Source organism: Falco naumanni, chromosome 3 (genome assembly GCF_017639655.2).
Source record: "Falco naumanni isolate bFalNau1 chromosome 3, bFalNau1.pat, whole genome shotgun sequence".
Classification (NCBI taxonomy): domain Eukaryota; kingdom Metazoa; phylum Chordata; class Aves; order Falconiformes; family Falconidae; genus Falco; species Falco naumanni.
This window is the reverse complement of record NC_054056.1, coordinates 28,696,821-28,722,910: the sequence shown is the minus strand read 5'-3', so window position 1 is coordinate 28,722,910 and position 26,090 is coordinate 28,696,821. Positions and strand designations below refer to the sequence as shown.

The 26,090-nt window shown below is 39.9% G+C and overlaps 1 protein-coding gene across 3 annotated transcripts in view; it reads left to right on the top strand.

Annotated features, from left to right (window-relative positions):
* CDYL (chromodomain Y like) overlaps positions 1 to 26,090 on the top strand; it is a 110,480-nt gene that overhangs the window by 42,623 nt on the left and 41,767 nt on the right. For 2 of the 3 annotated variants that reach the window (XM_040586318.1, XM_040586317.1), the window contains exon 2: positions 5,019 to 5,685. The exons of the other annotated variant lie outside the window; for it this stretch is intronic. In XM_040586318.1, coding sequence (XP_040442252.1) covers positions 5,019 to 5,685 — 667 coding nt within the window. The remainder of the gene's footprint in view (positions 1 to 5,018; positions 5,686 to 26,090) is intronic. 3 annotated transcript variants of the gene reach the window in all.

Here is a 26,090-nt window from a genome sequence, read left to right as displayed (position 1 = left end):
ATTTATTCTAGCTTCAGTCTCTGAATTGGGGAGTGCCTACAGTAGTAATTTGGCTCAATTGAAGAAAATCAGTAGAGTGAAGCAGTTGGTGCTGTAACCGCCGCCTCTAAATATTCTGCTGTGCAGCACTTTTATTTTGGACTAGATTTAGTGGAGCCTCTCAGGATCAAATATTTATCCATGCCACAAAGTGCGCTGAAACTGTACAGAGCTGTTACTTGGTTGGACCCGTGTGCCCCTGTAGGGGCTAAAGCATGACAAATAATACCGTTGCATTGGTACATCTCCATTTCCATTTTATATTTCTCCATAAAGAATCCATATCATGTATACAAAAACTGGTCTGTAAACAAAACCATTGCACAGTAAGTGGGGATAGCGCGGAGGGGAGAAGGATTTGCTTCTAAACTACACTACTGCTCTGAACCAAAACACTAATGTAAACATAGCCTGCAGCTAACAGAACAAGGCCTTCGCCTATATTTTACAGACAACAGATAGAGTATGAAGTCAAATAGATTGCATTCTGTTAACTTTAAATTAATTTAGCTTGACAGAGATGAAGATGGGAATGGAAAATGGATTTATGCTAAAGAAGGCAGCATTCACTGAATATTTACGTGCCTGCTTATATGTATATTTTGCTCATTCTGGTTTCCCTGCCCCCCCCCCCCCCCCCCAGCTGTACCTTTAATCTCTTCAAATCTTCTTTAAAGTATGATCTTTATAGATACGACATTTACCTATATACACATACACAGAGTGTGCCTTATGTAAGTTTACAAATGTACCCAAATTACAGTGCTTCAGACTGAGAACATCCTTTTGAATTTCATGCTTGCTCTTATTGACCTGAACTAAAGATCTTTCATCGTGGACTAGGGTTCTGTGTCCTTTTTCTGACCGCAGCAGAACGACGAGGTTACAGTACCTGTCCTGCCCATAGGTGCTTGTTTTCCTCTGCTGAAAGTTGCAGTCCACTTAGATGTGTCAGAAAATACCGCGTATGCAGCTGCTCTCCCAACCAGTTATTTCAGGATGCCTACCTTAGCTCAGGTATTCTTAATATCTAAACCAGGTCACTTTGACAGAACTGCATTAGGGAATAATTACACAAGAAGTTGTGCTGACGGATGGGGAGGAGCTGTTGTCTCTAAGCACAGGACCGGGAGGAGCAGTTGCAGCGTTGCCGTTTTCACCTGGTGCAGCTGTAGCCAAACAGCACTTTGGCCTGCAACCTTACCTGGTTCCTGTCCAGTTTTTGAAGAAGTGTAGATACCATATATTTTGCTAACAAAAGCAATTAAAGTCAAAGTATCTCCTTTCTCAGGGAGAGGAAGCAAACATGAACCAATTCTCACCGCATTCATGGAAGGATGGGAAATGTTGCTGTTTTACAGGTGGAAAATCTCAGGGAATAATTTCGGTGCGTGGGTTTATGATTTGGGCACTTCAGTGTTGGATTATACCTCTGAACAGGGCATTGTTTTTCTGTCAGTTATTTTGCTGGCTGAGTTTTTGAGCATCATTGATCAGTACCCCATGTGGGGAAAGTGATAACTTGGCATGCTAAAATAAACTGGGAGATGTTATCTTTTGCCAGACACATAGTTTGCCTGGTAACTTTCTTTCACACTTGTTTTTTCTTCCCTTTTCCTATCATTTTCCATTTTGTTTTGATTCTTCTACAAAACTTGAAAACTAACCATCGGTGGCAAATCCTGGCAGTACACAGCATTTTAATTACTGAAAATAAATATTACCCCATGGCAGAAGGTATTTGATGCTGTAGAAATGGTAGTTGGCACGAACTAGTTTTCACCAACTTTTCTGGCATGATTATGGCAAAAGATACGGCCTTGCTCTTCCCCTGGTGCTTAGGGGCGCTCTGCCAGCTTTGAACTCTGACTAACTTGGCGTAGGATCAGAAATGCACCTGCTGGGCTCCAGGGTTATGATGGTGGGGGAGACGCCATACCGCCTGTGTGGATGTTACCTGGCTCTTCCAGCAGGTGATCCGTGCCATCGAACCGCACCGTAACTGGTGTGTCTGTCGGGAAGCAGGGACTTAGACTTGTTTCCCCACCCAGTTAGATTCTTTTTCTCATTTTAATCTTCGGATGTAAATCGTCAGTATTGTCTCGCATTGCATTTCATGTCAAGTCACCACTGTACCCCAAAGCAGAAATGGGCAAATCGGACAGGCTTTCTTTTTCAGTAGGAAAAGGAAGGTACAGGTTTGTAGTGTCTGGTTTTGCCATGGAGGAGTTTAAATAAGCCACCAGTTCAGGATGGATATTCCTATTCCTGTTCTATACTCAAACCCTGTGTGTATTGTGGAAGCATTCCAGTTTCCTCTTCCAAAATCCGGATGAGAAACACTTAATGTAGCTGTTATCATCAGCAAAAGTATTGAGGCAGAATATTCCTGAGCAGTTTTTCAGGTGGTCCTAGGGGAGTTAGACTATAATCGAACCGAGGCAATCCAAAAAGACCCTCACTAAAACTCTGAACCACATGAAAAATTGTGTATCACAGATTAATTGCTGTAATTTTTGTGTTGTAAATAAAACAGAAATAAGATGTCTTCAAGAAGAATTAAGGGCTTAGGGAAAAAAAAATCTCCTTTTAATCAGAAAGCAGTGTCAGACTAGGTTTTGTTGCAGGCTTGGACAATACAGCTAAATATAACAGTCTTCTTTATGCATTTCTGTTTGCTCTATAAATCATCGGGTTGGGAATGGATTTTTGCATCTCCTGTTCTAGAGTTCATCTGTTATCTCTGCAAGGTGTCTGTTTTTTTGGATGAGAGGGATGGCTTCCTACTTGAAAAGGGCATGTCCTTAATGGGTGGCCTTTCAGTATTGAAAGATGCTAGTAGAACTTTGTGCACAGTAATCGATGCTGTTTGTTACAAAGATTTCCTGCGAGAAAATAAAAATACCTACCTAAAAAAATTGCTAGTAGCAGAGATCTTTCTATCCTTCTCTGCGAATAGTTTTTTTAAATCTATTTTAGAAGGTTGAGAGAGGGAGAGAGGATAAGCAAGACTGTAACAGTAACTGCCATTTTGACAGCAGACCAAGTTTGATTTGTGAGTTTGTTTTTATTTTTTAATTTGCCATTTCTGGCTTAATACTTGAAGGTATTTTTACTAGGTCTCTATGAAAAAGAATGTGAAGGCATATTTCTACATAATGACTTATTATTTGGGGTAGCATTTTTATTAAGATGTTATTTAATAAAGTTTCATGGAAAAACAGTTTCATTTTTCTAGCTGCATGGTTTTTTTAAGTCCAGTAACTTTACTAAAAAATGGAACAACCAGAATAAAGATAGGTTTAGTGTATTTTAACTTCTTAAATAATATTTGGACAATTTGTATTTTATTACACTCTATGAAATGTATTGAACTGTACAACTGAGTAACAAGGTAAAGGTGGAGCTGGTTGTGTTTGGTTTTCATTTGTCTGTTGTTGTTTTGGTTGGGTTTTTTTAAGACCTTTGCAAACAGAGCTGTGCAACATCTTAATGACAGGACAGCATAGTACAATACCTGCAGGGTGTCGCATGAAGTTGTACAATATGTAGTTATATTGCTACTGAGATTATAATAATAGTAATCATTTAACCTCACTGTTGAAAACCAGGCAGTACATTATGGTAATATGCCACATATAAAACTGAAGTGCACCCGTAAGAGAATCTGTCGTCAACAGTCATATGATTCGGTAATGAATCATACCATATATGTGTACCATATATATGTGTACCATACATACCTGAATTTTCCTTCCATCCTTCCAAACCGTTGTGTGACATTCCATTTGTTTAACACACTAGTCGTCAGAGTTTCTCCTCGGTACATGTCACGTTAGCTTACCTGCGTGGTCCTTGTTCATGAGGGGCTACCAGTTACATTAATAAGTGATAGTCTCATCTCTCCCTCCCCTTTTGTTGGTTTGTTGGGGTTTTTTTATTTGTTTGCTTGTTTGGGGTTTTTTTTTTGTTGATTTTCTGTTTGCTTTGTAGTTGGGTTTTTTTTAAATAACCGAAAGGAAGATAGACAAGGGGAAAAAAGCTGTATTGGTCCCATAAGTGAAATGAAGTGGGCTGGAGGATTTACCGGAAAGATCAGCCTGGGTAGGAAAAATGAAATAAAAAGGAGAAATCCTGAGACTAGCCTTACCCTTACATCTCTTTTCTGTAAAAGAATTCCCTTTCTGCCGGACTAGCATGACTGGCATGAGTTTTGGTATGAGGCATGAGCCTCTGTTCCTGCAGCTGCTGCTGTCTGCCCTGTCTGCTTTACCCCACTGCCTGAATTCCTCTAGCCTGTGGGTCCCATGTGCAGTTGGAGCATGTGCATGCTTAATACTTGTGACATAAATACCATCTCTATTTGCAGATAAGTGAGGCATGGTAATTTGTTCAAGTATGTGTATCAAATACTCTGGCCAAAACAAGTTCTCTGTTTTCACAAGAAGAACAGCCTCTAAAGAAAATCTTCCATATTTGACCCAATTTCTGAGCTGTACCATATTGTCCCTGGTAGCTAAAGGATAGCTCACTGTAAGTAAGAGATTCTCGTGTATGCCTTATGCTAAGCAAGCAAATTATTCAAACAATATCAAATTGATAAGTTTTGTAAGGTAAACTCACTGTGTTTACATAGCATATTTAAACATGGTCTCTATATTCGGAGAGGGAAGTCCTATCCATGTTGAAGTTAGAATCAAAACTTTGCTGGGGCCAGTGCTGATTGTCAACTGTAATGTGTCATATTCTGATTTTTGTGCATGCAAAACACTTACTGGAGAACAATTTTGGAACATCTTTTATGAGGTGGAAGTAAACAGATGAAGTTTAAAGAGAGGAATTTCCAGTCAGCAGTGAAAGACTGTAAGCTATAGAGCTACGATACAGAATTACAGAACTACAAACGAATGACTTGCATGCAAGTTGCTCACTTGAGATGTATATCTGCCCCTGTCTAATGTTTAATTTTCCTTTAACAGGTAGAGAGAATTGTTGACAAGAGGAAAAACAAGAAGGGAAAAACAGAGTATTTGGTGCGATGGAAAGGATACGACAGTGAAGACGACACTTGGGAGCCAGAACAGCACCTTGTTAATTGTGAGGAATATATACATGAATTTAACAGACGCCACAATGAAAAGCAGAAAGAAAGCACATTAACCAGGACAAACAGGACCTCTCCAAATAACGCCAGAAAACAAATTTCTAGATCTACCAATAGTTCTTTTTCAAAGACATCTACTAAATCTTTAGTTATGGGTAAAGATCATGAGTCAAAAAATAATCAACTCTTTTCTGCCACCCAGAAGTTCCGGAAAAACAATTCACCGTCTCTTTCTGGAAGGAAAAATATGGACCTCGCAAAATCAGGTATTAAAATCCTAGTGCCCAAAAGTCCAATTAAGAGCCGGACAACAGTTGATGGCTTCCAGAATGAAAGCTTGGATAAAATGGACCATATAGAGCAGGATCAAGAAGACTCTGTAGCACCAGAAGTAGCAGCAGAAAAGCCAGTGGGAGCTTTATTAGGACCTGGTGCAGAGCGTGCTAGGATGGGGAGCCGACCAAGGATACATCCATTAGTGCCACAATTGCCAGTGCCAGTAACAGCCACAATTGCATCAGCATTAACAATAAATGGAAAAGGTATGTGTACGAGTCGGTCATTTTTGTGTGGATTTTTCATTTGACTGATCTTTTTTGCTGTTCAGATGCAAAAAAATTACCCGCTCTGTTTCAACCATGTTAAATCAAGTCTGGAGAGCTTCACAGCTTTTTTTTACATAACTATATGACTACAAAGCCATTTTGATTTTTGCCAGCTTTTGCTTTCCTTGCAGAGATTCATTGGTATCTGTGTTTTCAGAATCACCATAAAATACACCTGTGTTTGCCTTGACATTGTGTGGTACATCTATTCAGTGTACCATTTGCAGAGATTATATCATTGCTTTAAGTTTATTTAATTAGTCTCATTTTGTACGAATGTTAGAAAAATTAATTATGGAAATAGATGAACAGTGTGAACAGGGATTCTTCATAACACTTTACATACCAATTTTGTTACAAATATTGCCTGGAAAAGAACTTGTGAGAATTTTGTTGCTTAAAAAAATGAAGTTGGTAAGTTTTGTTTCAGCGAAAATTTGAACCAGTTGTGGAGATACATATGCCTTCTGCCTGGATTGAATCTGTCTTCATTATATTTTATCAATATTTTGTTGTTTATACCTCATTTGACATTGAGAGCTTATTTAGGTTTGATGCCTGGTTTGCTAATATCTTGGTAGATGACAGTTCATTCAACTTTACTGTAAAATTTGTGATACCAAAAAACCCAAACTGCTTTTGTGGGAGGAAGCTGTTTGTTCCCCCCACCCAGCTGAGACCCTTGTTGAAGACTTCGTGGTCCTCATTCTTGTGCTCCAAACCCTTGTTCTTCCCCGACAGATCCAGGTTGTTGTGTAGTCGCAGATGTTCTTGTAAGCATGCTTTCGAGGCTAAATTCTCAAGTGTAATACTGCATCCTCAAATAAAATGCAGCGGGTAAAATCTGCAGGTATGCTATTCATGATGTTTTGCTGGGAAAATTGCTTGGAAATCAAGGGCTGGGCCTGCCAAAATGACTGACACAAACTAAATAGGCAAAAAATGTGTTGAAGACTTTGGAAGAGTTTGTGTTGGGTGCTCCACTGTTGCTTGCGTTCAGATTTTCTGGAAAAACAGCTGCAGCAGGAGAGGTTGAAAAGCAGTGGGCAAGGCAGGGGTGTGCTCCTGGAGCTGTGGTGTCAGGTCATGGGCCAACCCGTTTTGCTGCAGATGAGCTAGGTAACCATGGTAATGCACACACGGATGCCAGGAATATCTCTTCCTTTGCATGGGCTGAAGAAGGAATGTAAATCTTAGAGGATGTAAACAAAGCTGGAGGGGAAAATGCAAGAAATGCCAGTATGTGAGTTTTCTGAGTAGGTGAGGTAGAGGAGTGTGTTTGCACGTGTGATGGTTTTGTGATAATTAATATGCATTTTGGAGTGTGGTGTTGGTTCCTAGTGGAGTGATTGATAAGCGCTGCTGCCTTCAGTGTCCTGTTTTTTTGCCTCGCAGCGTTCAGAAACAAAAAAGGAAAACAAAGGACCTTCTTGGGTAGATCAGTCACCAGAAATGATTAAATCATTCCCACCAAGCTTTCGCTCTGGTAATATGGTGGTACAGCGAGGGCCCAGTTACAGGGCATTACGTGGAAGTGGGAAGACCTGCACAGGAATGGTAGTGACACATAAAACATGAGCTGAGGTGCATTTATCCATTTCACTGAGATGTTACAATTTCCTCAGCTGCCACCACTTCCTTCAGCTCTTCTTAGGCATTTATCTGGGCAACTAACAATGAAAGCTGTCGGCTGACCCTAGGGATGATGGCAATGTGGGATTTTCCTCATACTTTTCTTTTCACAAGATCTTAAGGTGTAGAACAAAAAGAGGAGAGCCAAGAAGATAGTCACAATATGTGGTTGCCCAAAACCACACAATATGTTTCCACCTTCTGTCTGCTGCTGGAGAGATGTTAGTACAAGAACATAAACTGAGGCATTCCCTCTCCGTTCTGATACACCAGTGCCAATCCCCAAGCTGAGCTGTGCAGTCTGCTGGGAAACGGATGCTAAATACCCAAATTATTATGGCTTTGCAGGTGGTTATGCTCATCTGCTACACTTTTGGGGGTAACATCCAAATTACACAGTAATTCTCTGATTGTAAAAGTTGGAAGCAAAGTTGCAAAAGAAAAATACTTTTCTTTGCATTTACGTCTGACATCAGTCGGTTTTCCTAGCTTTTTAGGATTTTTTGGACAGATAGGTTTCTCCAGAAGCCCAGGCTCCAACTCGGCCATTCTGCACGGCCAGAGTGGACCTTTATTTAGACAGAAGCGCAGAGAGGCAGCCCTGTCACCCAGAGCTAGCCTGGCCTTGGAGCTTCCCGAGCTCACACGTTCTCTGTCTCTTCATTAAAGCTGTGCTCTTCTCCTTGCTGTTTTTAGCTTCACGCTGCTATTCATTAAAAATGTAGTAAATTGATGCTTCCCTCCCTCCCCTGCAAGGGGCTGTCACGGTTCAGGATCCCACTTTGCTTCTTACTCAGGACATTCCTTCTGTCTTAAATGGACACCTCATCACATTCTCAACACCACATGAGGAACCAGGGAGATATTCATTGCACAGAAACGTCATCAATTTCGTACCCTCATCTTCATACGCACCAGATCTGACATATTAATAATACAGATGATAGATCTGGCATTTGGAGCATTCTTTCCAAACTTCCCACCTCCTCCGCATACACCTTCTGTTAATTGTAAGAGTTCCTACTTCCACATGGAGGATGCTGTCAGGAAGACAGAAGTGTGTTTTGAAAAATAACTTTTTACTTCATCTAGTTTAGGGATTTTTTTTGTCAAAAAATTTTTGTTGGAAAAACCCAGTTAGTCAAAACAGAAAATCCTAATTGGATAGCATAATTCTGAAAAATTCTAATTCAGTTCAGTGTAATTCTATTACACTTCAAAAAATTTTAGACAACTTTTTCAATTAAAGCTGATTTGATTTTGATTTTTTTAAAGTGATATTGGAAAAATAATTTAAAATTTTAACATGAAAAGAGTGTTCTTATTGTTGAGATTATTGCTGTGACTGCTTTTGAATTGTGTGACTCCTGTTGGTTTTAGTCCTAGTTCAGGATGGCGAAACTCTTCAGCATTTAGTCTGTTCTTTGTTTTCCCCAGACTTGATTTTATATTTTTTTTAATTTCATTTGTAATAAAAGTACACACCATGCAAAAAAACCTCGTATGCATAGGAAAATCCCATGATTGCAATTACTTGGAAATATTAGCATTATTGTAGCACCTAGTCCTGCTTTTCATGAGACAAACTGCCATGATGCCATTCTTGTTCCAAAGTTCCTACGGTCTCAGAAAAGGCAACCTGCAAATATTTATTCAAATATGCAGGGGTACCAGGGGAATAAAATAACAGTGATGTTTGCTCTGGGAGTTGGTGGTTTCAGCACACTAAAATCTAGCTGCTATCCAAAGTATATTTTTTAACAAAGGAAACCATTGTATTGAATGTTCATATTTAAAGGCTTGGCCTTGAAAACAGACACAATGGAGTAATATACTGCATACGAGTCTAAGAAGGATGATATATGGAAAAAGTGGGAATGGGTCACTGAATGAATGTTGCTGTAGTTCTGTTTTTCTGAAATATGTGGTCATCATCAGCTGTTACTAAAAGTTAATAGAAGCGATCCTGAAATGGATGAATTAACAGGAAAACACCACTGAAGAACTGAAATGTTATGGAAAAGATGTTAATGGTGCCTACAGGCAATGGATATTACTCAAAACTAGGCAAGACAAAAAGTGGTCTCATGTCTAACAATGGGGTTCTGATACCTTTAAAGTTTTTGAAAGCTTCCTTCATCAAAATTGAATGAAAAAATAGCTTTGAAATTTTAATGCAAATGTTTTAGGCACAGTATGCTCATAATATCCAGGGAAGTTCTGTAATAGGGTACAAAAGAAGTGAAACTGTAAAGGAAATTTAATCTGCCAGTCACACAAGGCTAGAGAGTTGTCTTGCAATTTTCGAAAGGACTAAAAGACTGAATTGATTGTTCATCTGCAAAACTTGACCATAAACCAGGTGAATACCATTGCTTGGCAAATTTTAGTATTGTTTTTTTCTGGGTCACCTTATCGTTGCTACTGTTTTTATTCAGCTAACAATGTCCAACATGTGGATGTAATTGAGAACAAATGCCACAAGAAAGGAGATTTGGGGCAGAAAGGCATGCAAAGCTCAAAGTATAAAATGAGCAAGAAAAGCACATCTAGCTGCATATGTTGTTATAATTAGAATGAGGCGGGGTGGTGGCTGGCATACAGGAAGAGAAGAAATACAAGAAATACAGTGAATTACATCACTTGTGAGACAGACAAGCACCACCAGTGTGCACAGTGGCATTAGCATCTCCTCCTTGCACGTATTAGTTCAGCTGAATAACTTGCAGGAGCAGTGGGCTGTCTGACAATACAGAGATTATTGCGGTATATCACCCTACAAAGAATAAGAGTGTCTGCTGATTTTTCAGTTGGATAATGGTGCTGGTTTTATCTCAAAACAATGGTATTAGCACCAAAAGAAAAGCCAGGCGTCAGGAAAAAAAAAAAATGACTGAAATTGAGTTTTGTTTGTTACCTGTTCTGTGCCTTACCCAAAGCAGCTTATGAGATTAAAAACCACAGATTCGGAAAACCGAAAGCTGCTCTAACACCCAAGGAAAATAGTGTCTGTTGTTTAAGTGCGTCTGATAGCTTTAGTCTCAATAGGAATCAAGCAAGTGTAGAAGTGCTTATGGAGGCAACTAGAAGTGGGGAGAACATACATTCTCAATACAATACCAAGCTGAGCTGGAAGGTGTTCAGCCACTGCCTGTTCCTTAGGGTGAAGGGAGCTCACCCAGTTCCTTCCCAAGTTCTCCCAGTTACTTTCTTCCCTCTCCCCCTATGTGCCTGGGTGTTGGGCTTTCCATGAAGAGCAGACTACTGTCACCAGCACAACTCATTAGGCCACCCTAAATAGAATCCCATGGGAAGAGCATAGCAGTTGACAAAGGTGCCGTTGGGTGTGAACCACATTAATTGTCCAGGGACCACAAGCTATGCACATAAGCCTCTCAAAAAGCAAAATGAAGAGGAGAGTTGCAGAAATTCATTGCTCTGTGAATTAGAGTGGACAGTACAACTAAAGGAAAGTTGGGGTGCTGTGTTAAAGTTTTTCAGATTTCCTTTCAGCATCCTGGAAAGATAGAAGCAGCTTTGAGCCCTCCTTTTGTTTGTTTTTGTTTTGGTTAGGTAGTAAAATGTAATTGCAAAAGAGCCCTAAGACAGGAACTTCCTTTTTCAGTGTTTGTATACTGCACTTGAAGGGTGGCTTGATCTCTGCTGAGTGATCTGGAAAGCAACCAAGTGTTTTATGAGTACAAACAAAAGCCTATGAAATGAGTTAAAATCCTTGTAAACCCTGCCTAACTTCTGAAATCACTGGTTAAACTTCTTTGTCAAATGCAGCAGTGTGTAATTTTCTATCTTTGATTGTGTATGCATTTAGCAAATCACTTAAGAGTAAAAAGTAAACCAGTTTTCATTTAATCAACCTTAAAGACACCTTTGTGGGGTTTTTTTTCAGAAGTTGCATTTCATTTAGATCTTATTCCTTAAGAGTTCACATTATATACTTCCCTTATGCACTGTACTGCAACATTTTAACCTACTGTCAAATTTTCCATCTGTATTACTAAGTCATTTTCAAGATCTTCAGCTTCCTTACTCTTAACTAAAATAATATTCTGAAATTGTTGCCGGTGTCTTGTTTATCTGTATTTTTCTGGCTCAATATAAATGCAAAGGTGTTAAGTGATATGGTAGACCGAATAGTCGGTATTATGTGGAAAACTGATCTGTTATTCCACACTGGTCTGGGTTTTGTCACCCCTCTGCCTTGTTGCTAGTGCAGTTTCTGGTCCAGATTGTTGTTACTTTACGTGGTGCTGCAGGATTGAGAACTTGTGAAAAATCTCTCTTCTGCAGGGGCATATTGGTTTATGTCAAGAGATTACCATCATCATAATTGAGGATTTAAGTGCAGTGTTTGCTTGAGTTTTAAGGCTGTTTTCTTGAGAACATAAGTGCTCATAACATAAGAACATAAGTGAGTGCTTTCTTCCTTTCTCTGCCTTCTGCCATCCTCCACTACTTAGGACAGAGATGCTTCGGTGGGATGCTGCATTGGTGTAGCTTTTGATAGAGCTAAGCTGGTGTAAAATGTAGCTACTTTGAGAAGAATGGTCCCATTCCTTTCCCCTGCCTCCCCAACCCCCGGTTATAATATGGCCTAGTCAACTGCTCCTTTAAGTACAGGCTTATTTTTATCAGCCTTCTGGAAGTGACAATGAGGGAAAGGATGTGTCCCTGGGGAGGGAGACAGAGGCATGCTTTTTCCTTGTTTTAATTCTGTCCCTGAATAACTAATGGAGAAACTCTGGATAAAATGTATGTTAAAAAAAAAAAAAAAAAGGGCCGGGGGGGTAGGGGTGGGGAGTTCTTAAGAAATACTCAGTTTGGACATGAAATCCTCAATCTAAGTTGATAAAAACCCCTGTCATTTTCACTGAAATTTGTATTACACCTCCTGGCCCAGTGGTAAACATAGAGCTCTTAGCTGTGCCGTTCTGACACTGCACTGGCTTACATGGACTAAGGATCTGGAGTCTAAATCTCTCTTGACTACTCAGATGGGGTCACTAACGATGAGCTTTCACATCCTCCTACAGTACTTGTACCAAGACAAAAGTAATTTCTGAGGATGTTTGTCATACCTGCTATGTAAAAACTTAGGAAAGGTGAAGCACAAGGAAGCAAAGGCTCTGTTGACAAGGCTGGCTTTCAACCTACTTTGCATGCAAATCTGCACAGAGAAAATGTGTTGAAGGTCAGACTGAATGATAGAACAAAAATCTCGAGCTAGGTTTTTTTTCTTCTACCGCTCTTAAAATGTAGAACTTCAGAACAGTTTCTGATAATACAGCAGAAGTGTGAAGTGCAATCAGAAATACTCATGTTGTGCCTTTTGCAGTTGTGCCTGGCAGAGTAACTAGCAACGCTTCTTGTCTCTTGCTGTTTCAGTTTTTTAAAAAGTTACATCTGCCATCTCTGTTAAGGCTGTGAAGTGGATAGAATGCATGTTTGCTAAGGAGATTGTCATTATGAATCTGTGTTGTCTTGCAAAGAAGATCAGTCTTAATAGACTGATACAAAAATTCATAAATAACAGACCAAAACAATCGTAATATGGTTCAGGGAAGATTTGCCTAGATCACAGTATCTACTTAAAATAAAAAGTCCACAAATAGACTGTTACAGGTGGGATAAAATATCATAGAATTAGTAAACAAACTATTTCAGTTATTTTCCATGAATGCTTGTGAAAGAGAGAAAAATGTTAGATTCAAGGAGGTGCAAAACTGAGATTTAAAAAAAAAATAATTTAAAGCTAGCTGCTTGGATAACAAAAAAAAAAAAAAAAAGCTTTGCGTTTTACAGGTGATTGCAAAAATATCATTTTTATGAGAACTAATGAATAGCTGGATCCTATGTTGCCCTGGGATAGCTGTACTTACTACCCGGCCAGACAAGTTGCAGCATTCAAACTGGCATAATTATGATCCAAACCTGCTGATTTGAGTTATTGATAATAACATAGCAAAGTACTATTATTTAAAAGAAAATTAATACAGAGGCCATACTTTTGTGATACTGTACGCATATTTTCAAATCAAACAAAGATATCTAAATTATCTGCTATACATGCCATTTATATTGCATATATAAGTATTTAAGAACACACATTAAAATGCATTAGGCCACAAATTATCAAACAGTTAATTCTACTCTAGTAACTGTTTTCTTAATTTTGCAATCTTAGAATACATAGAACAGCTTTTGGTTTTTCTTTAGCAAGTATTTTTAATTTAAAATGCTTTCGAGTTTATTATATTTTAGATGCCTTTAAAGAAACGAAAGAAAATCATAAACGTTAGTGCTTTGAACTAGCATAATCTATTTGAACACAACTGAAAACTGGGAAGGTCTTCAGATTTAGTGTGGAAGAAACAGAGGAAAGAGAGCATCTTACTATTGTGTTAAGAGTTCTTTGAACATCTCTGTGAAAGATTCATAAAGAAGTACAGATTGTCATTTATTTTCTTTGAAAATATTCCTTGAAAGAGGCAACTGAAGAAAATAGTTGTGCTTCGAAAGGCTACTGAGAAACTGGCTGGGAAGGTGGAAAACAGGGAAGGCTTTTAATGGTTCGTTGTAGTTGTGTCAGAAGGTTAACAGTGGGGTGTCATAAGATTCTGTAATAGCATCTGTGCTTATTTATATTTATTAGTGATCTTTTTAAATTGCAGTGAGCAGAAAAGATTCAAAATTTGCGAAGAAACACTTACTTATTCCTGAAGACGTAAGAAATTAGAAGCTTTAGAGGAGCATATCTAAAGTGGGAGGCTAAGTAAAGTGATGAACAGCAGGAAGATAACTTGACTGATTGTTTTCCTTGCTGGCTCCTAAACAGAGTTTTGAACCTGGGATGCAGATAGGAGTTACCTACACACTGCTAAGGGCAAGTCCAAGAAGACTTGGCCTATTATTGGATTAGGAAGCTCTCAAGGTTTCGCTGTTGTATCACACACTTTCGTCATTACTCTTCAGTCAGGTTTGGTGTATTGGCTGGCATTGTGTCTTCCATGCCTTCGCACTGCCGTCCCTCAGATTTCAGCCTGGATTGCTGTATCGTTCTTAAGTTGGGCTAGAATGAGAGGGAGAAACCAGCTGGCAGCCTTCTCAGGCTACTAACATGTGAGATGTGTGGAAGTGGACTTCCAATGTATACACAGTTGGAGAATCTAGGCGAAACCATTGGTGAAAACTGGTACAGCAGGAATGAAATATATAATAAATAATAATAGTAGTAGTAGTAGTAACAGTAATAATAAATAATGTATCCGAAGGGAATACTGAAAAAAATTTAGAGAAGAGACCAATTATAGACACAATGAAATAATGACTGATAGAGCTGGAAATTTCTGTTCTGGAATTGAATGATTAAGACAAGGGGACATCTAAAGAAATCAAAGGGTGTCACATTCAAACCAGAAAGATAATAGCTTTTGATGTGGCTTCCATTTAGTCCTGAGAACTGTTTGCTAATACAGATTTGAGTCCAAGACATAAAGAGATAATGACCATTTTGAAAAATGGTAGGCATTCGTAATGGGAATTAACTATTCAAAGGAATGGTATAATTTTACAAAAAATATAAGTTCACTTGCTTTAGAAGTAAGGAAACGTTTTGTAACATACCTGAAATTTGTAATTCAGGGGGTTTTATAGCTCTTTCTGCATTGTTAGACACTACTATTTATGGATTCATTCACTCAACTATTATTTATGAAATTACTTTTATACTGTGCAGTCGTTCAGAGATTCTAACCATTGCCCTGTTAGAATATTAAGACAAGCATTGGAAAAGCAGCAATAAGGTGGAGATCTGGTCTGGTTCCTGCTGAGGTCCTTACTGTGAAGTACCTTTCTCTATTCTAGTTCCATATATGACGTCCTTTAAAAAATGCTTAGGGAACTGTATAAAACAATCATTTGGGGGGAAAAAAACACCACACAATTTAGATGCTTTAAGTAAAGAAATACTGATTTTCACTCATTCTTTTAGTCAGCGCAAAAAAGCCCTCCAGTGTAAACAGATCTGTTACGTTGTATTTTCCCCTCATCCCTTTGCTTGCTGGACAGATTCAAATTCCGTGGGCACTTTTGAGAGATACAGGAATGAGTTGGAACCAACTGTAAGTATACAGCTAACTTATTTTACCAGGCATAAAACTTCATTGACATAGGTAATTTTAAAATAGTTTTCCACATATGGAAAGAATATCCTGCTAGGGCTTCTCTTAAAGTTGGTGATGGTGTGAAGATGTGTTTGTGGCAGTGCTGGGCAAAACCCTTTCACCGAGGAATTCAAAGATAGGGTTTTTTCTTATGTTAGTACAAGCAGGAAAATGTGCTAATAATGGGCATTTCGAACAATTTACTGTGTATTTTGTGCTTTTCTGTTTTCATTTCTGAATACAAAGACAGATTATCCTGCGTTCTTTAGAGAATCATCTATTTTTACTTAAGTATTATGTAGGCAATTAGCTTGAAAACCTGTTTTAAATATTTAAATATTTAAAAGTTTGTACAAAACACAGGTTACATTTTTTATTGCTATTATTGAAAGCTAGTGAGACATTTGGTTTTCTTGTTGCTTTGCTTTGCACATTGATGGTGCTTTTTGTTCCATTAGCTTTATTGCATCACGTATAGTCAGTTAAGTTGGGGGGTGTTTTTAGAAATTGCCCTTCTGAGCACAATGGAGCAGCAAAACCAATTTTTAAGTATGGTAGAAGGAGAAAAAAATTTAAACATACTGCTTATCTCATGTTATTGTGGGAAGCAGAGAGTTTTCCATTTTAAAAAAGGTAAAAATCAATCAATAAATAAATCTTACCATTAATAATAAACTGTGTATTTTGTAATAACTATACTGTCAGAGAATACATTTTCTTAAACGATCATGTGGTATTAAGATAGTGATGACAGTAAATGGAGTGGCTGCCCAAACTGTGGGTTAGGATCCAGGACCTATTCTGGAATAAGTACTCTGAAATGAGGGGTTTCCAAGCTTGATTTAGTTCTACTTGATGTTTCTGCTCTTGAGAATCAGAGGAAATGTTTATTTCAAAGGTTTTCTTTCTCTTTCTGGAATGCTAGATTCAACAGACCCTTTAGATGTTGTAAAGTAAAAGGAAAAAGTAACACGTATATTATATTTAATAAGCTTTGAAAGCAAGGGGTAAAATTATTCAAGCATGAGTGCCTTCAAGACACATTAGAAATCAATGGTATGCTTTTTTTTCTTTCCCCCCAATTGACAGTTTAGATATCTATTGTATTTATTGACCTCATGGGGAAGTGCTCATGCTCTGCATTTTTGGAAATCAGATTTCTTTTGATTGGCATTTCCAAACACAGGTGTAGCTAGCTAACATTAAAGGTCAATCTAGAAGTCTTCTGGTAAAGTAATACAAGCCAGAACAATCGGTATCCCTCGCTGATCTTTATTTTTTGGCTTGCTGGGAAACTTTGAGAAGAAAATGGACTTGTTACAGTGGTATGCTAAGATACTTTGCTCTTAAGTCCTTTCTCTTCTAGTATTAAGTTTTACTCCGGCACAGTGGTCATCTTCAAAAAATCGTTTTTCCTCTTGTTCTCTTGTTTAAGGATTCCCTGTTTATGTTTTGTTGGCATTTCAAACTGGAAATTTGAAATGTCATCTTATTATTGAAAAAGATATATTGGTAGATTAGTGATTCATGCATGAAATGTTAAGGAGCACTCCATGCTCTATTAGATGCTATGCATATCAATAATATATAATTTTTTAAACAAAATAATGGAAGACATAATTGCAATTGTGTGAGCTTTCTTTTTGAAGACAGTGAATTCTTATAATAGAGTTGCATTTATTCTCAGGGGTTTTTTAATTATTTTGTTTTCTGTTTTCAAATTCTTGGTATGAAGTCTGATACCAAATTAATTTCTTCTATCATACTTGTTTTAGATTGTGGCAGGTGAAATTTAGGCCCCAGTGAAAGTAATACAGCTCTCTAGATTCTTTTCAGTTAAAGTGTAATATGAAGAACTTGTTACTGTACTATTGTGTATTATAAATTACAGACCTAGTTGGGTAGTGTAATACGAATAGGCCATATACTTAAATGTGTTCAGGTTTAAAAGGGTGGGAGTAATACTAAACAAAATTTACTTCAGGATAAACAGGTGTAAAGGTCAGTGGGTGGGTCTGTAGTTGACCTGGCATTAACATCTTTATGCTTTTTCTGTAATTTTGTCTAATATTTTAATATTTAGCCAGTGTAAGAATCAGCTATGCTATGACAGTCTAAGAACTTAGTTAAACTCGATGGTCACATTTTCAAATGTTTCAGCCTTTTATGTGTTAGTTTTTTAAATGTAAGATACTTAAATATTAGCCTATTTTCTTGCTATAAGTACTTCATATACTCTTTGGATAGGCTTTACATTCTTTGAAGAATTCAAAAATAGAAATCCATTATACCGGGGCAATTTTTGACGGGTTTTAATTACAGTTTGACTATGTATTTCTATCTCTCTCTCTCTCTCTCTCTCTTCCCCCTCCCCCGCAGTTGTATGGGCTCATTGGCTTCTCTGTCCCCTGGCTGAGCCCTGCTGTCATCCTAGCACCCTCGCCTAAGGGACGTTACCCGCTGTCCCCCTGCCCGGCGAGGAGGGATGTGAGCAGGAGTGAGTTTGGCAGCACTGCATCAGGGTTGGGGAAGGCCCTTGGGGAGGCTGTTGGAGCCTTCAGATGATAACTGAGATACTCCAGCATCCCTGGCAATCCTCAGCAGTTAAGGAGGTTTTCTGTTGGTTGCAGAGGGATGTTTATGAGATGTGTACTTTTCTAGTTCTGTACTTTTACAGACCTTGTTTGTAGGTCAGTAAGTTCCTTGGTATGTGTCCAGTTTTCACAGATACTCTTGTAATTCTGCTCCAGTTGTTTTGTGGCTTCACTTAGAAGGAGTAAAAACTTTTTGTAGGGGTGAGGTTGGGTAGGTAAATTGGTTTAGTGTGCTTTTTTCTTTACATTTAGATTTTGCAGAAATTGCTGTGAAATCATAGAACTGCTCTGCCCAATGTTTGTTTGCACCTCAGATTGGTCTGGTTTACATCAGTTAGATACTGTGAAATGGACGTTTTGATCCGACAAATTACTTACAGTACTACTTCGTAGTATCTCGTTAGTGGTAGCCTTGGCTACAGTGATCACAGTATTGTGGCATCTGGGATCCTGCTGAGCGTGCTGAAGGTTGGTACTAAGGCAAAGGTTTTAGATTTTAGAAGAGCAAACTTCAGCTTGCTCAGAGCTCAGTTGGGAGGGATTCCATGGGAAGCTTCCATGGGGGATAAAGGAGCTAGCGAGTGCTGGCAGTTTTTCTAGTAATCTCTCCTGGAAGCACAAAACCAGTTCATGCCCTTTAAAGGGAAGGGAAGTAGATGGACCAAGAGACCCCCTTGGCTTAGCTGCGAGCTTCTGAGTCTGCTCAAAACCAGAAGAGAAGTGTACCAGAGCTGGAAAAGCAGACAAATACCGGTTGGGAACTACAAGGGCATTTGCCAGGGCTTGCAGAGATGCAGTTAGAAAAGCAAAAGCTCAGGTCAAATTGAAGGTGGACAGAGATGTCAAAAGCTACAAGACAGGGTTCTTCAGGTCCGTAAACCACAAGCAGAAAGAGAAGGAAGATACTGGCCCACTGTTGAACGCGAGAGGTGAACTAGTCGGCAGCGACGCTGGGAAGGCAGAGGTTCTCAGTGCTTCCTTCCCCTCTGCCTTTCCCGGCACTGCTGGGCCCCAGGCCCTGGGAACAAACATCCAGGTGGATGCAAACACAGACCCACCATCAGCCAAGGGAGAGTTGGTGTGGGAACTGTTACAGGAGCTCAGCCCTGACACTGTCCACCCACGGGTGTTCAGAGAGCTGGCTGACGTCCTTGCGAGGCCACTCTCCATAATGTCTGAGAATTCGTGGAGATTGTGGGACTTTCCAGAAGACTGGAAGAAAGCTAATGTCACCCCTCATCTACAAGGAGGGCTTAAAGGAGGATCCAGGATGTTGTAGGCCCCTCAGTCTTACTTCTGTCCTTGGGAAAGTTACGGAATGAATCCTCCTGGGGGCTATCACAAGTCAAGTGAAGCACGTGGTTGGGAATAGCCAGCATGGATTCACCAAGGGCAAATGGTGCTTGATAAACCTGATCGCCTTCTACAACAAAGTAACCTGCTCGGCTGATGCTGGGGCGTGAGCAGTGGACTGTGTCTACCTGGGTTTCTCCAAGGGTTTTGATACAGTTTCCCACCGCCTCCTCCTAGAGACACCCATGTGTGAGGGTCTAGACAAGTGGTCGGTGCGGTGGGGGGGAAGTGTCTGGCTGCCCGCACCCAGGGGCTGGTGATAATAGCTCAAACTTGGAACCCTGTCACCAGTGGGGTCCCGCAGGGGTGGGTGCTGAAGCCAACGCCGCTTAGTATCTTCAGAAGTGATCTGGATGATGGGATCAAGTGTACCTTGATGAAGTCTGCTGATGATACCAAACTGAGTCGGGGAGTGGACACTTTGGAAAGGAGAGCCACCCTGCAGGAAGACCTGGATAGGCTGGAAGAGTGGGCTAACAGGAAAATTACAAAGTTCAACAAGGACAAGCGCAAGGTCTGGCGCCTGGGAGAACATAATCCAGCAGTGCAGCACAGGCTGGGGAGCAGCTCTGTGGAAAGAGACCAGGGGGTCCTGGTGGACACAAGCTCGATAGGAGTGAACAGCGTGCTGCTGCAGCAAGGAAAGCCAGCAGGATGCTGGGCTGCATCATCAAGGGCATCACCAGCAGAGATAAAATTGTCATTATCCCACTCTGCTCAGTGCTTGTCAGGCCGCACCTGGAATGCCGGGTTCAGTTTTGGTCCCTGCTATGCAAAAAAAGATGTGGACAGGCTGGAGAGGGTCCAGAGAAGGGTCACAGAGATGATCAGAGGAGCAGGAAGCCATGTGGGGAAGGGCTGAGAGAGCTGGGTTTGCTCAGCCTTGACAAAAGGCAGCTTGGGGGAGACCTTATCACCGTGTTCCAGTATTCAAAGGGTGGCTGCAAAGAGGTTTACAAGGAGTCACGAAGAAAAGGAGGGGTAATGGCTACAGGTTGCTCCTGGGGAGATTCCGACTGGGCACAAGAGGAAGACTTTTCACAATGAGAACAATCAGCCACTGGAATAGTCTCCCCAGGGAGGAGGTAGATTCCACAACATGGGGCACTTTAAGATTTGGCTGGACAGGGTGCTGGGCCATCTTGTCTATACCGTGCCTTCGCCAGGAAAGGTTGGACCAGATGGTCCTTGAGGTCCCTTCCAACCTGGCGTTCTGTGATTCTATGACACTGTCTCAGTGATTTCTAAAGTTTCTAATGCTTAGGCATTTAGTTGATTCATTTAAATTAATTTGTATACTTAAATGTGGTGTAACAAGCTGAAGAATTATGAAGAAAAATATGCAATTGAAATTTTGTTCGCGTTGTATCTACATTCATGGAAAAAAATACCTAGAGTTGAGGTAAAGCCCATCAATGAGAATGGGAGTGTACTCTAGTCTCTAGTACACTAGTCTTCTCTTAACGGGGGGAGTAAGGCCCTCCTCCACTGCTGAATTTTCATAACCCTGGTGAATTGTAAGCTCCCTAGTTTGCACAGGGATCCTAACTGACTTTTATCCTCATCAGGGATCAACTAAAAGATTAAAGCCAAAAAGTGACTAACTTGATAACATTATTTCTCATTTTAATAAGTGAGGGGAAATGTGGGGGGGGTTGTGTTGTTTTTTGGTTTGGGGTTTTTTTCAGTTACAGTATTAGACAGGACAGCATCATTCCAGTTACCTGTAAGTATTTTCTCAGTCATTACATTTTCCGGTGTGCCTCCAAGTTACATCAATTGCTGTAACCATTCATTTACGCCAACCATTCCCTCCCCCCCCCACAAATAGTAACAGGTTTGCCTCTGAAAAGGTACAAAATCTCTGGCCCAGTACACAAGTTGGTTTTACTACTTACTTCAAGGCAGGAGGCCCAGACTCCAAACCTTTCTTTTTTTTTTTTTTAATCTTAGTATCTCATGAGATGCACATTCAGAGTTTGTGGGGTTTTGTAGGAAAAAGATAAGAGGTGAAGAGAGATCTGAATAACTCTTTCTTACCAGCTAGTTTGCTAGGTTTTCACTAGTGTTGTGTCTAGTTTGCTATATAGAATATCTGTAGGGTTAGTTGTGGGAGAGCCAGACTAAGGAGGGAGGTGGAAGCTTGGCAGCTCCTTCATACAGAGCTATTAGAGCTTAGGGTTCTCAGTTATCATCTCAGCTATACATCCCCAAAAAGGGAAAAAGAACATCAAATCAGACTGGCTCTGTTTGAAGAGTGTCTGGGAAGCCACCTCAATATGAAAAACTAAAGAAGAAAAACTGCACAAATACGAACAATTAGAGTTTCATCTTTCCTTGGCAACCTCCAATGGTATTTATGTATCTGCTAAGTCTTTTCAGCATTCTGGATGTAGCAGAGAGAGGAGAAGTAGTGATGCAGGCTAATCTTCTCAAGGATACTCGAGCTAGGCAAAATGATCTAAACAATAATGGCCCAGACTCTTCTAAAAATAAGAATTACACATTTAAACAATGCCTATCTTTTTTTCTTTTGCTCTTACCCATATTCAGGCACAACACAGTAAAGTGAGAGTAAGTCATTGGTACGAAATGGAGTATTCACACTAAAACTGTTGTAGATTTACCTACTCAATTTACCTTTATAAGAAGAGAAAGGGGATATCAAAATTTCTTGCTAATACAACTATGATTTTGTAAATTTTATCATTCTTGATCATGAGAACTTTGGATACATGTGTCCTTGACATGCAGTAAATTTGACAAAACATATAATTCTTTTTTTTTCCCCCTAACATCTGTAACTGCACATAGTAGTGGATTCCAACAGGCAGGTCACAGGTGGAGTTAATCCCAGAGGATCCATCTTTGGGGTCTGCTGCCCTTTCCCAAAGGAGATGGGAGAAGCGTTTGAGCAGCAAGTGCAGTCAGAGTCCTGAAGTCCTTCCCTACCCCTTCCTCGCAGGGATCCAGGCTTGCAGCTCCTGCTTGTGGGGAGGAAGCTGCTAGCAGCAGCTACAGCTGCCCCATGCCTCCTGCAGCAACTGGGTGCCCTGCCTAGCAGCCGCAGCTCTGCCAGGCCCGTCCCCTCCCGAGGGATGGGTTAGCAGTCTCAGGATGGTGTGTGCAGGAGCAGCTGTTGGTGGTGGAAGAAATGGAAAGCAGAGGTATTTGTATGGGAGAGGGAGAGGAGGGGGAAGGACCTCCTTCCACAGAGAGTGGAAGGTGATGATCTTGGGTAGGGGTGCAGGGGAGGCATTGAAAAGAAGCCGGACACACTGGCAGGAGAGGAAAGGTACCTTAAAAGTTGGATGTGAATGCAGTGACTGCTGGATTGGGACCATCCTGGTATAGTGCATAACAGAAATTCCTTGAGTTATTATTAGTATTCTTTCAGCGTGCTGTTATTTAAAAACAAAACCAGTAAATTGTTAAATTATTGGAAAATATTAGGACTATGCATGTTTTTAATGCAGAAAATTTTAAAATCACTTTAGTTTGTAGGAGTCCCTTATATTTTAATTATGTGTTGTATGAGGCTGTAATGAGAGGATGAGTCACTTTTGGTGTACTGCATTGTACTATTGTGTGGTAAATGAACCTCTGTATATCAAAACACTTTGATATGTATGACTTCCTTATCAAAAGGAAACCATGCAGGTGGCACACAGTGGTCTCAGACTTGAGGTGTGGAGTAGGGAGGGTCAAGAGAGGGGGTAATATTTGGCTTCCTTCTAAGTTATGTTTTGTCTGTGTGTAGCGGTAACATTTTCTTTTACATGATATCCTTCCACAAGTCTTTGTAGTGGTTGCTTAGGCTTGCAATGAGTGGAGACTAAAGGTCATGATTCAGGAGGAATTACATAAAAAGATATTATGGAAGTTATCAGCAATGTCACACAGAACCCTACAATACAATGATTGCATAGCAGTATTACAAATGTATTTTATGACAGGGTTTCTTGCCTTATATTTTACTTTGTATAAATACAAAAAGTTGGATTAGGCACTTCTGACTAACCTTGGGTCATGGGGTTTGTCTGTCAAATGTGCTCATCAGCATGGAGGCTGCAATTTGTCTTTTTTTTCCCCCCACAGCTGGAATGCTTTTCTTATGTAATATTTAAGTCAAAAGACACTGGGGTCATCTAGACTGCGCTCCAGTGTATTACAAGTCATTACATTTCATCACTTACTGCTATATCCTGAGTTAGCTTGAGTTAGCTTAGAGTATTACCAGACTCTAGAGACTAAATTTTTGCTTGTCGTTTAATGCTGAATAGCAGGGAGTTGATTAGAAAAAATATGCTCAGATGAAAATACTTGTTTTGTGTGTCATGTTCTGCATAACATCTTGAGAGGATGCCATCTGCTTCTGAATAAATAAACTGGATTCCTATTAAAAGAGCTTGCTTGCAGAAAAGCAGCTTATGTTTCAGCCATGTACACATAGCCTAGCCCTGGTAATGTGCCCTCCAAACACTTCCTTCTGGCAACCTCTGCTCTTCCCACCAAGACCCATGCAGATTGTTATGCCTCCCTGAATGCCCGAGTGTGCTGACAATGACAAACTGTGTGGGCTGGTTATTAAAACTTCTGTCGCAGTCATCCTGTTAAAGGGCTTGCTTTCACTATTAACAATTTCTCCCTTTAGTGACCTTCTCAACTGAGGAAAAGCATAGAGGTGGGCTCAAGACAATTCCTTGCTAAACCTCTGCAGCATAAACTCTGGACTTTCATGTGAAAGCTGGGTTGGCATACGGGGGGTTTATGAATACAAGGGAATTATAGAAAGTATTTTTTGTTGTTGTTTCTCTTTTTAACAAAAAAGGGTTTGGGGTTGATTTGGTTTGTTCTGGTCTTTTTGTGGGGTTTTTGTTTTTGTTGCAATTGCCTATAGAGTAGCATATGACCAGGCAGATTTTTTAATTTTACATGTCTCAAACTGAGCTGTAGTCTGGAAAGATAGCTGTAGGAGATCCAAGACAGAGTGATCCAGTGCAGATAGCTGTAGGAGATCCAAGACAGAGTGATCCAGTGCAGATAGATTTTAAGATAGGGTCTCACACACTGCTTTTTACTTGCATTGTCTAGGCTATGAGGTTCTGCAAAAGTAAGGAAAATATTTTAAACTTAAAATTTTTAGAAGTTGGTTTCAGGAATATGCCTCAGGTTCCCTGTACTGAACCATCGCAAAGGTGGGAAAAGTCCTGGTGAAAAGAATGGATTTTTCTCTCTAAAATTGTTCCAGTTCTTTTTCTTGTGCCTTGCATAAGCGTCTTCTCCAGTTTCATTCTGTTTATTGAATGCAGCTTCGTCAAAATCTTCAATCTATACTACTTCCTTGAGGGGAGGGAGAAATACAGCCACAGATTTCTATTTGGCAACCTAGCCCAAGCCAGCTATACTTCTCCAATTAAGTACTGTGGTTAAACATTAAATAGAATGCTTCCTATACCTGCTTGCACAATGTCTTTTTCCCTTCTATCTGTCCCTCCTATCACTCCATGGTTTTGGCAGCTTGTTCCTGTCCATATCCTCTAATTTATGCCAGCCCACTTAAAGGGGCTGAGCAGGGGCTGAAACCAGCAGCCCTTGGGCAGGGGAGGATCTTGAAACCGGCACTGCTGCTTACTGAAGCATGCCCTAGATGTATTTTCAAAATACTTCTTTTTATATTTTTTTTCCTGCTAAAGCCATCTGCTAAAGTGATGGGGAAAGTATTTCAGAGCTGGTTTCTCCACTGAGCAAAAGCCCTCATTACAACAAGTAGAGATACAGAGGTAACTCTGAGGTCCCCTAATTAACGATCTCTTAGATGCTTACAGCCCTTATGCAATATACCAACCTGCTACCCCCCTCACAGAGACAAGCAATGTCACTAAACAGCTTCTTCAAATACAGCCAGTATTTAATCTATGAACATAAAAACCTCTGAACTGATTTTTACGACAATGGAAAAATTGCTTTGTATCTCAACTAAGCTAATACAGAGCCTTGTTAATAACTATTTCCTTTAGTCATCTCCACTCTCCACATTTCCAGCCGCGCCCCTGAGGATGGCAAGAATGGAAGTAACTGACTTGAAACTTTGCTTCAGCCAAAAGTTTGTAATTCAGACCCAGCAAAATATGGCCAGGGCCATTAGTCAGTATGACTTTTTGGAACTGCCTGATGAAGGAAGATGCCTTTTGACTTCATTAGACTAATGTCCGATGGTCACAGGAAGACAAATTTTACAAGGCAGTATTTAACAGACAAATATGTCCCTATTCTTTACTGAGCTCTGTAATAGGAATCATTACCAAGATCTAGCAGGTAGTCCAATGAACAGAATATATTGTGTTGTATTTGGTTATTCAAAAAAATTACGTGATTCAGTCTTGTGCTTAACGTCCTATTTTTTTGGTTTGCTTCTCATCAGACATTTGGATATCCTTATGAAGGTTGCTCAGGGCTTCTTTAAAATAACTGCAAGGGTGGAGATTCCATACCTCTTAGGGATGCTTGTTCCAGTGCCCAACTACCTCTTGATGAACTTTATTTTTAACCTGATGTCAGAATATCAGAATTTCCCTAGTTA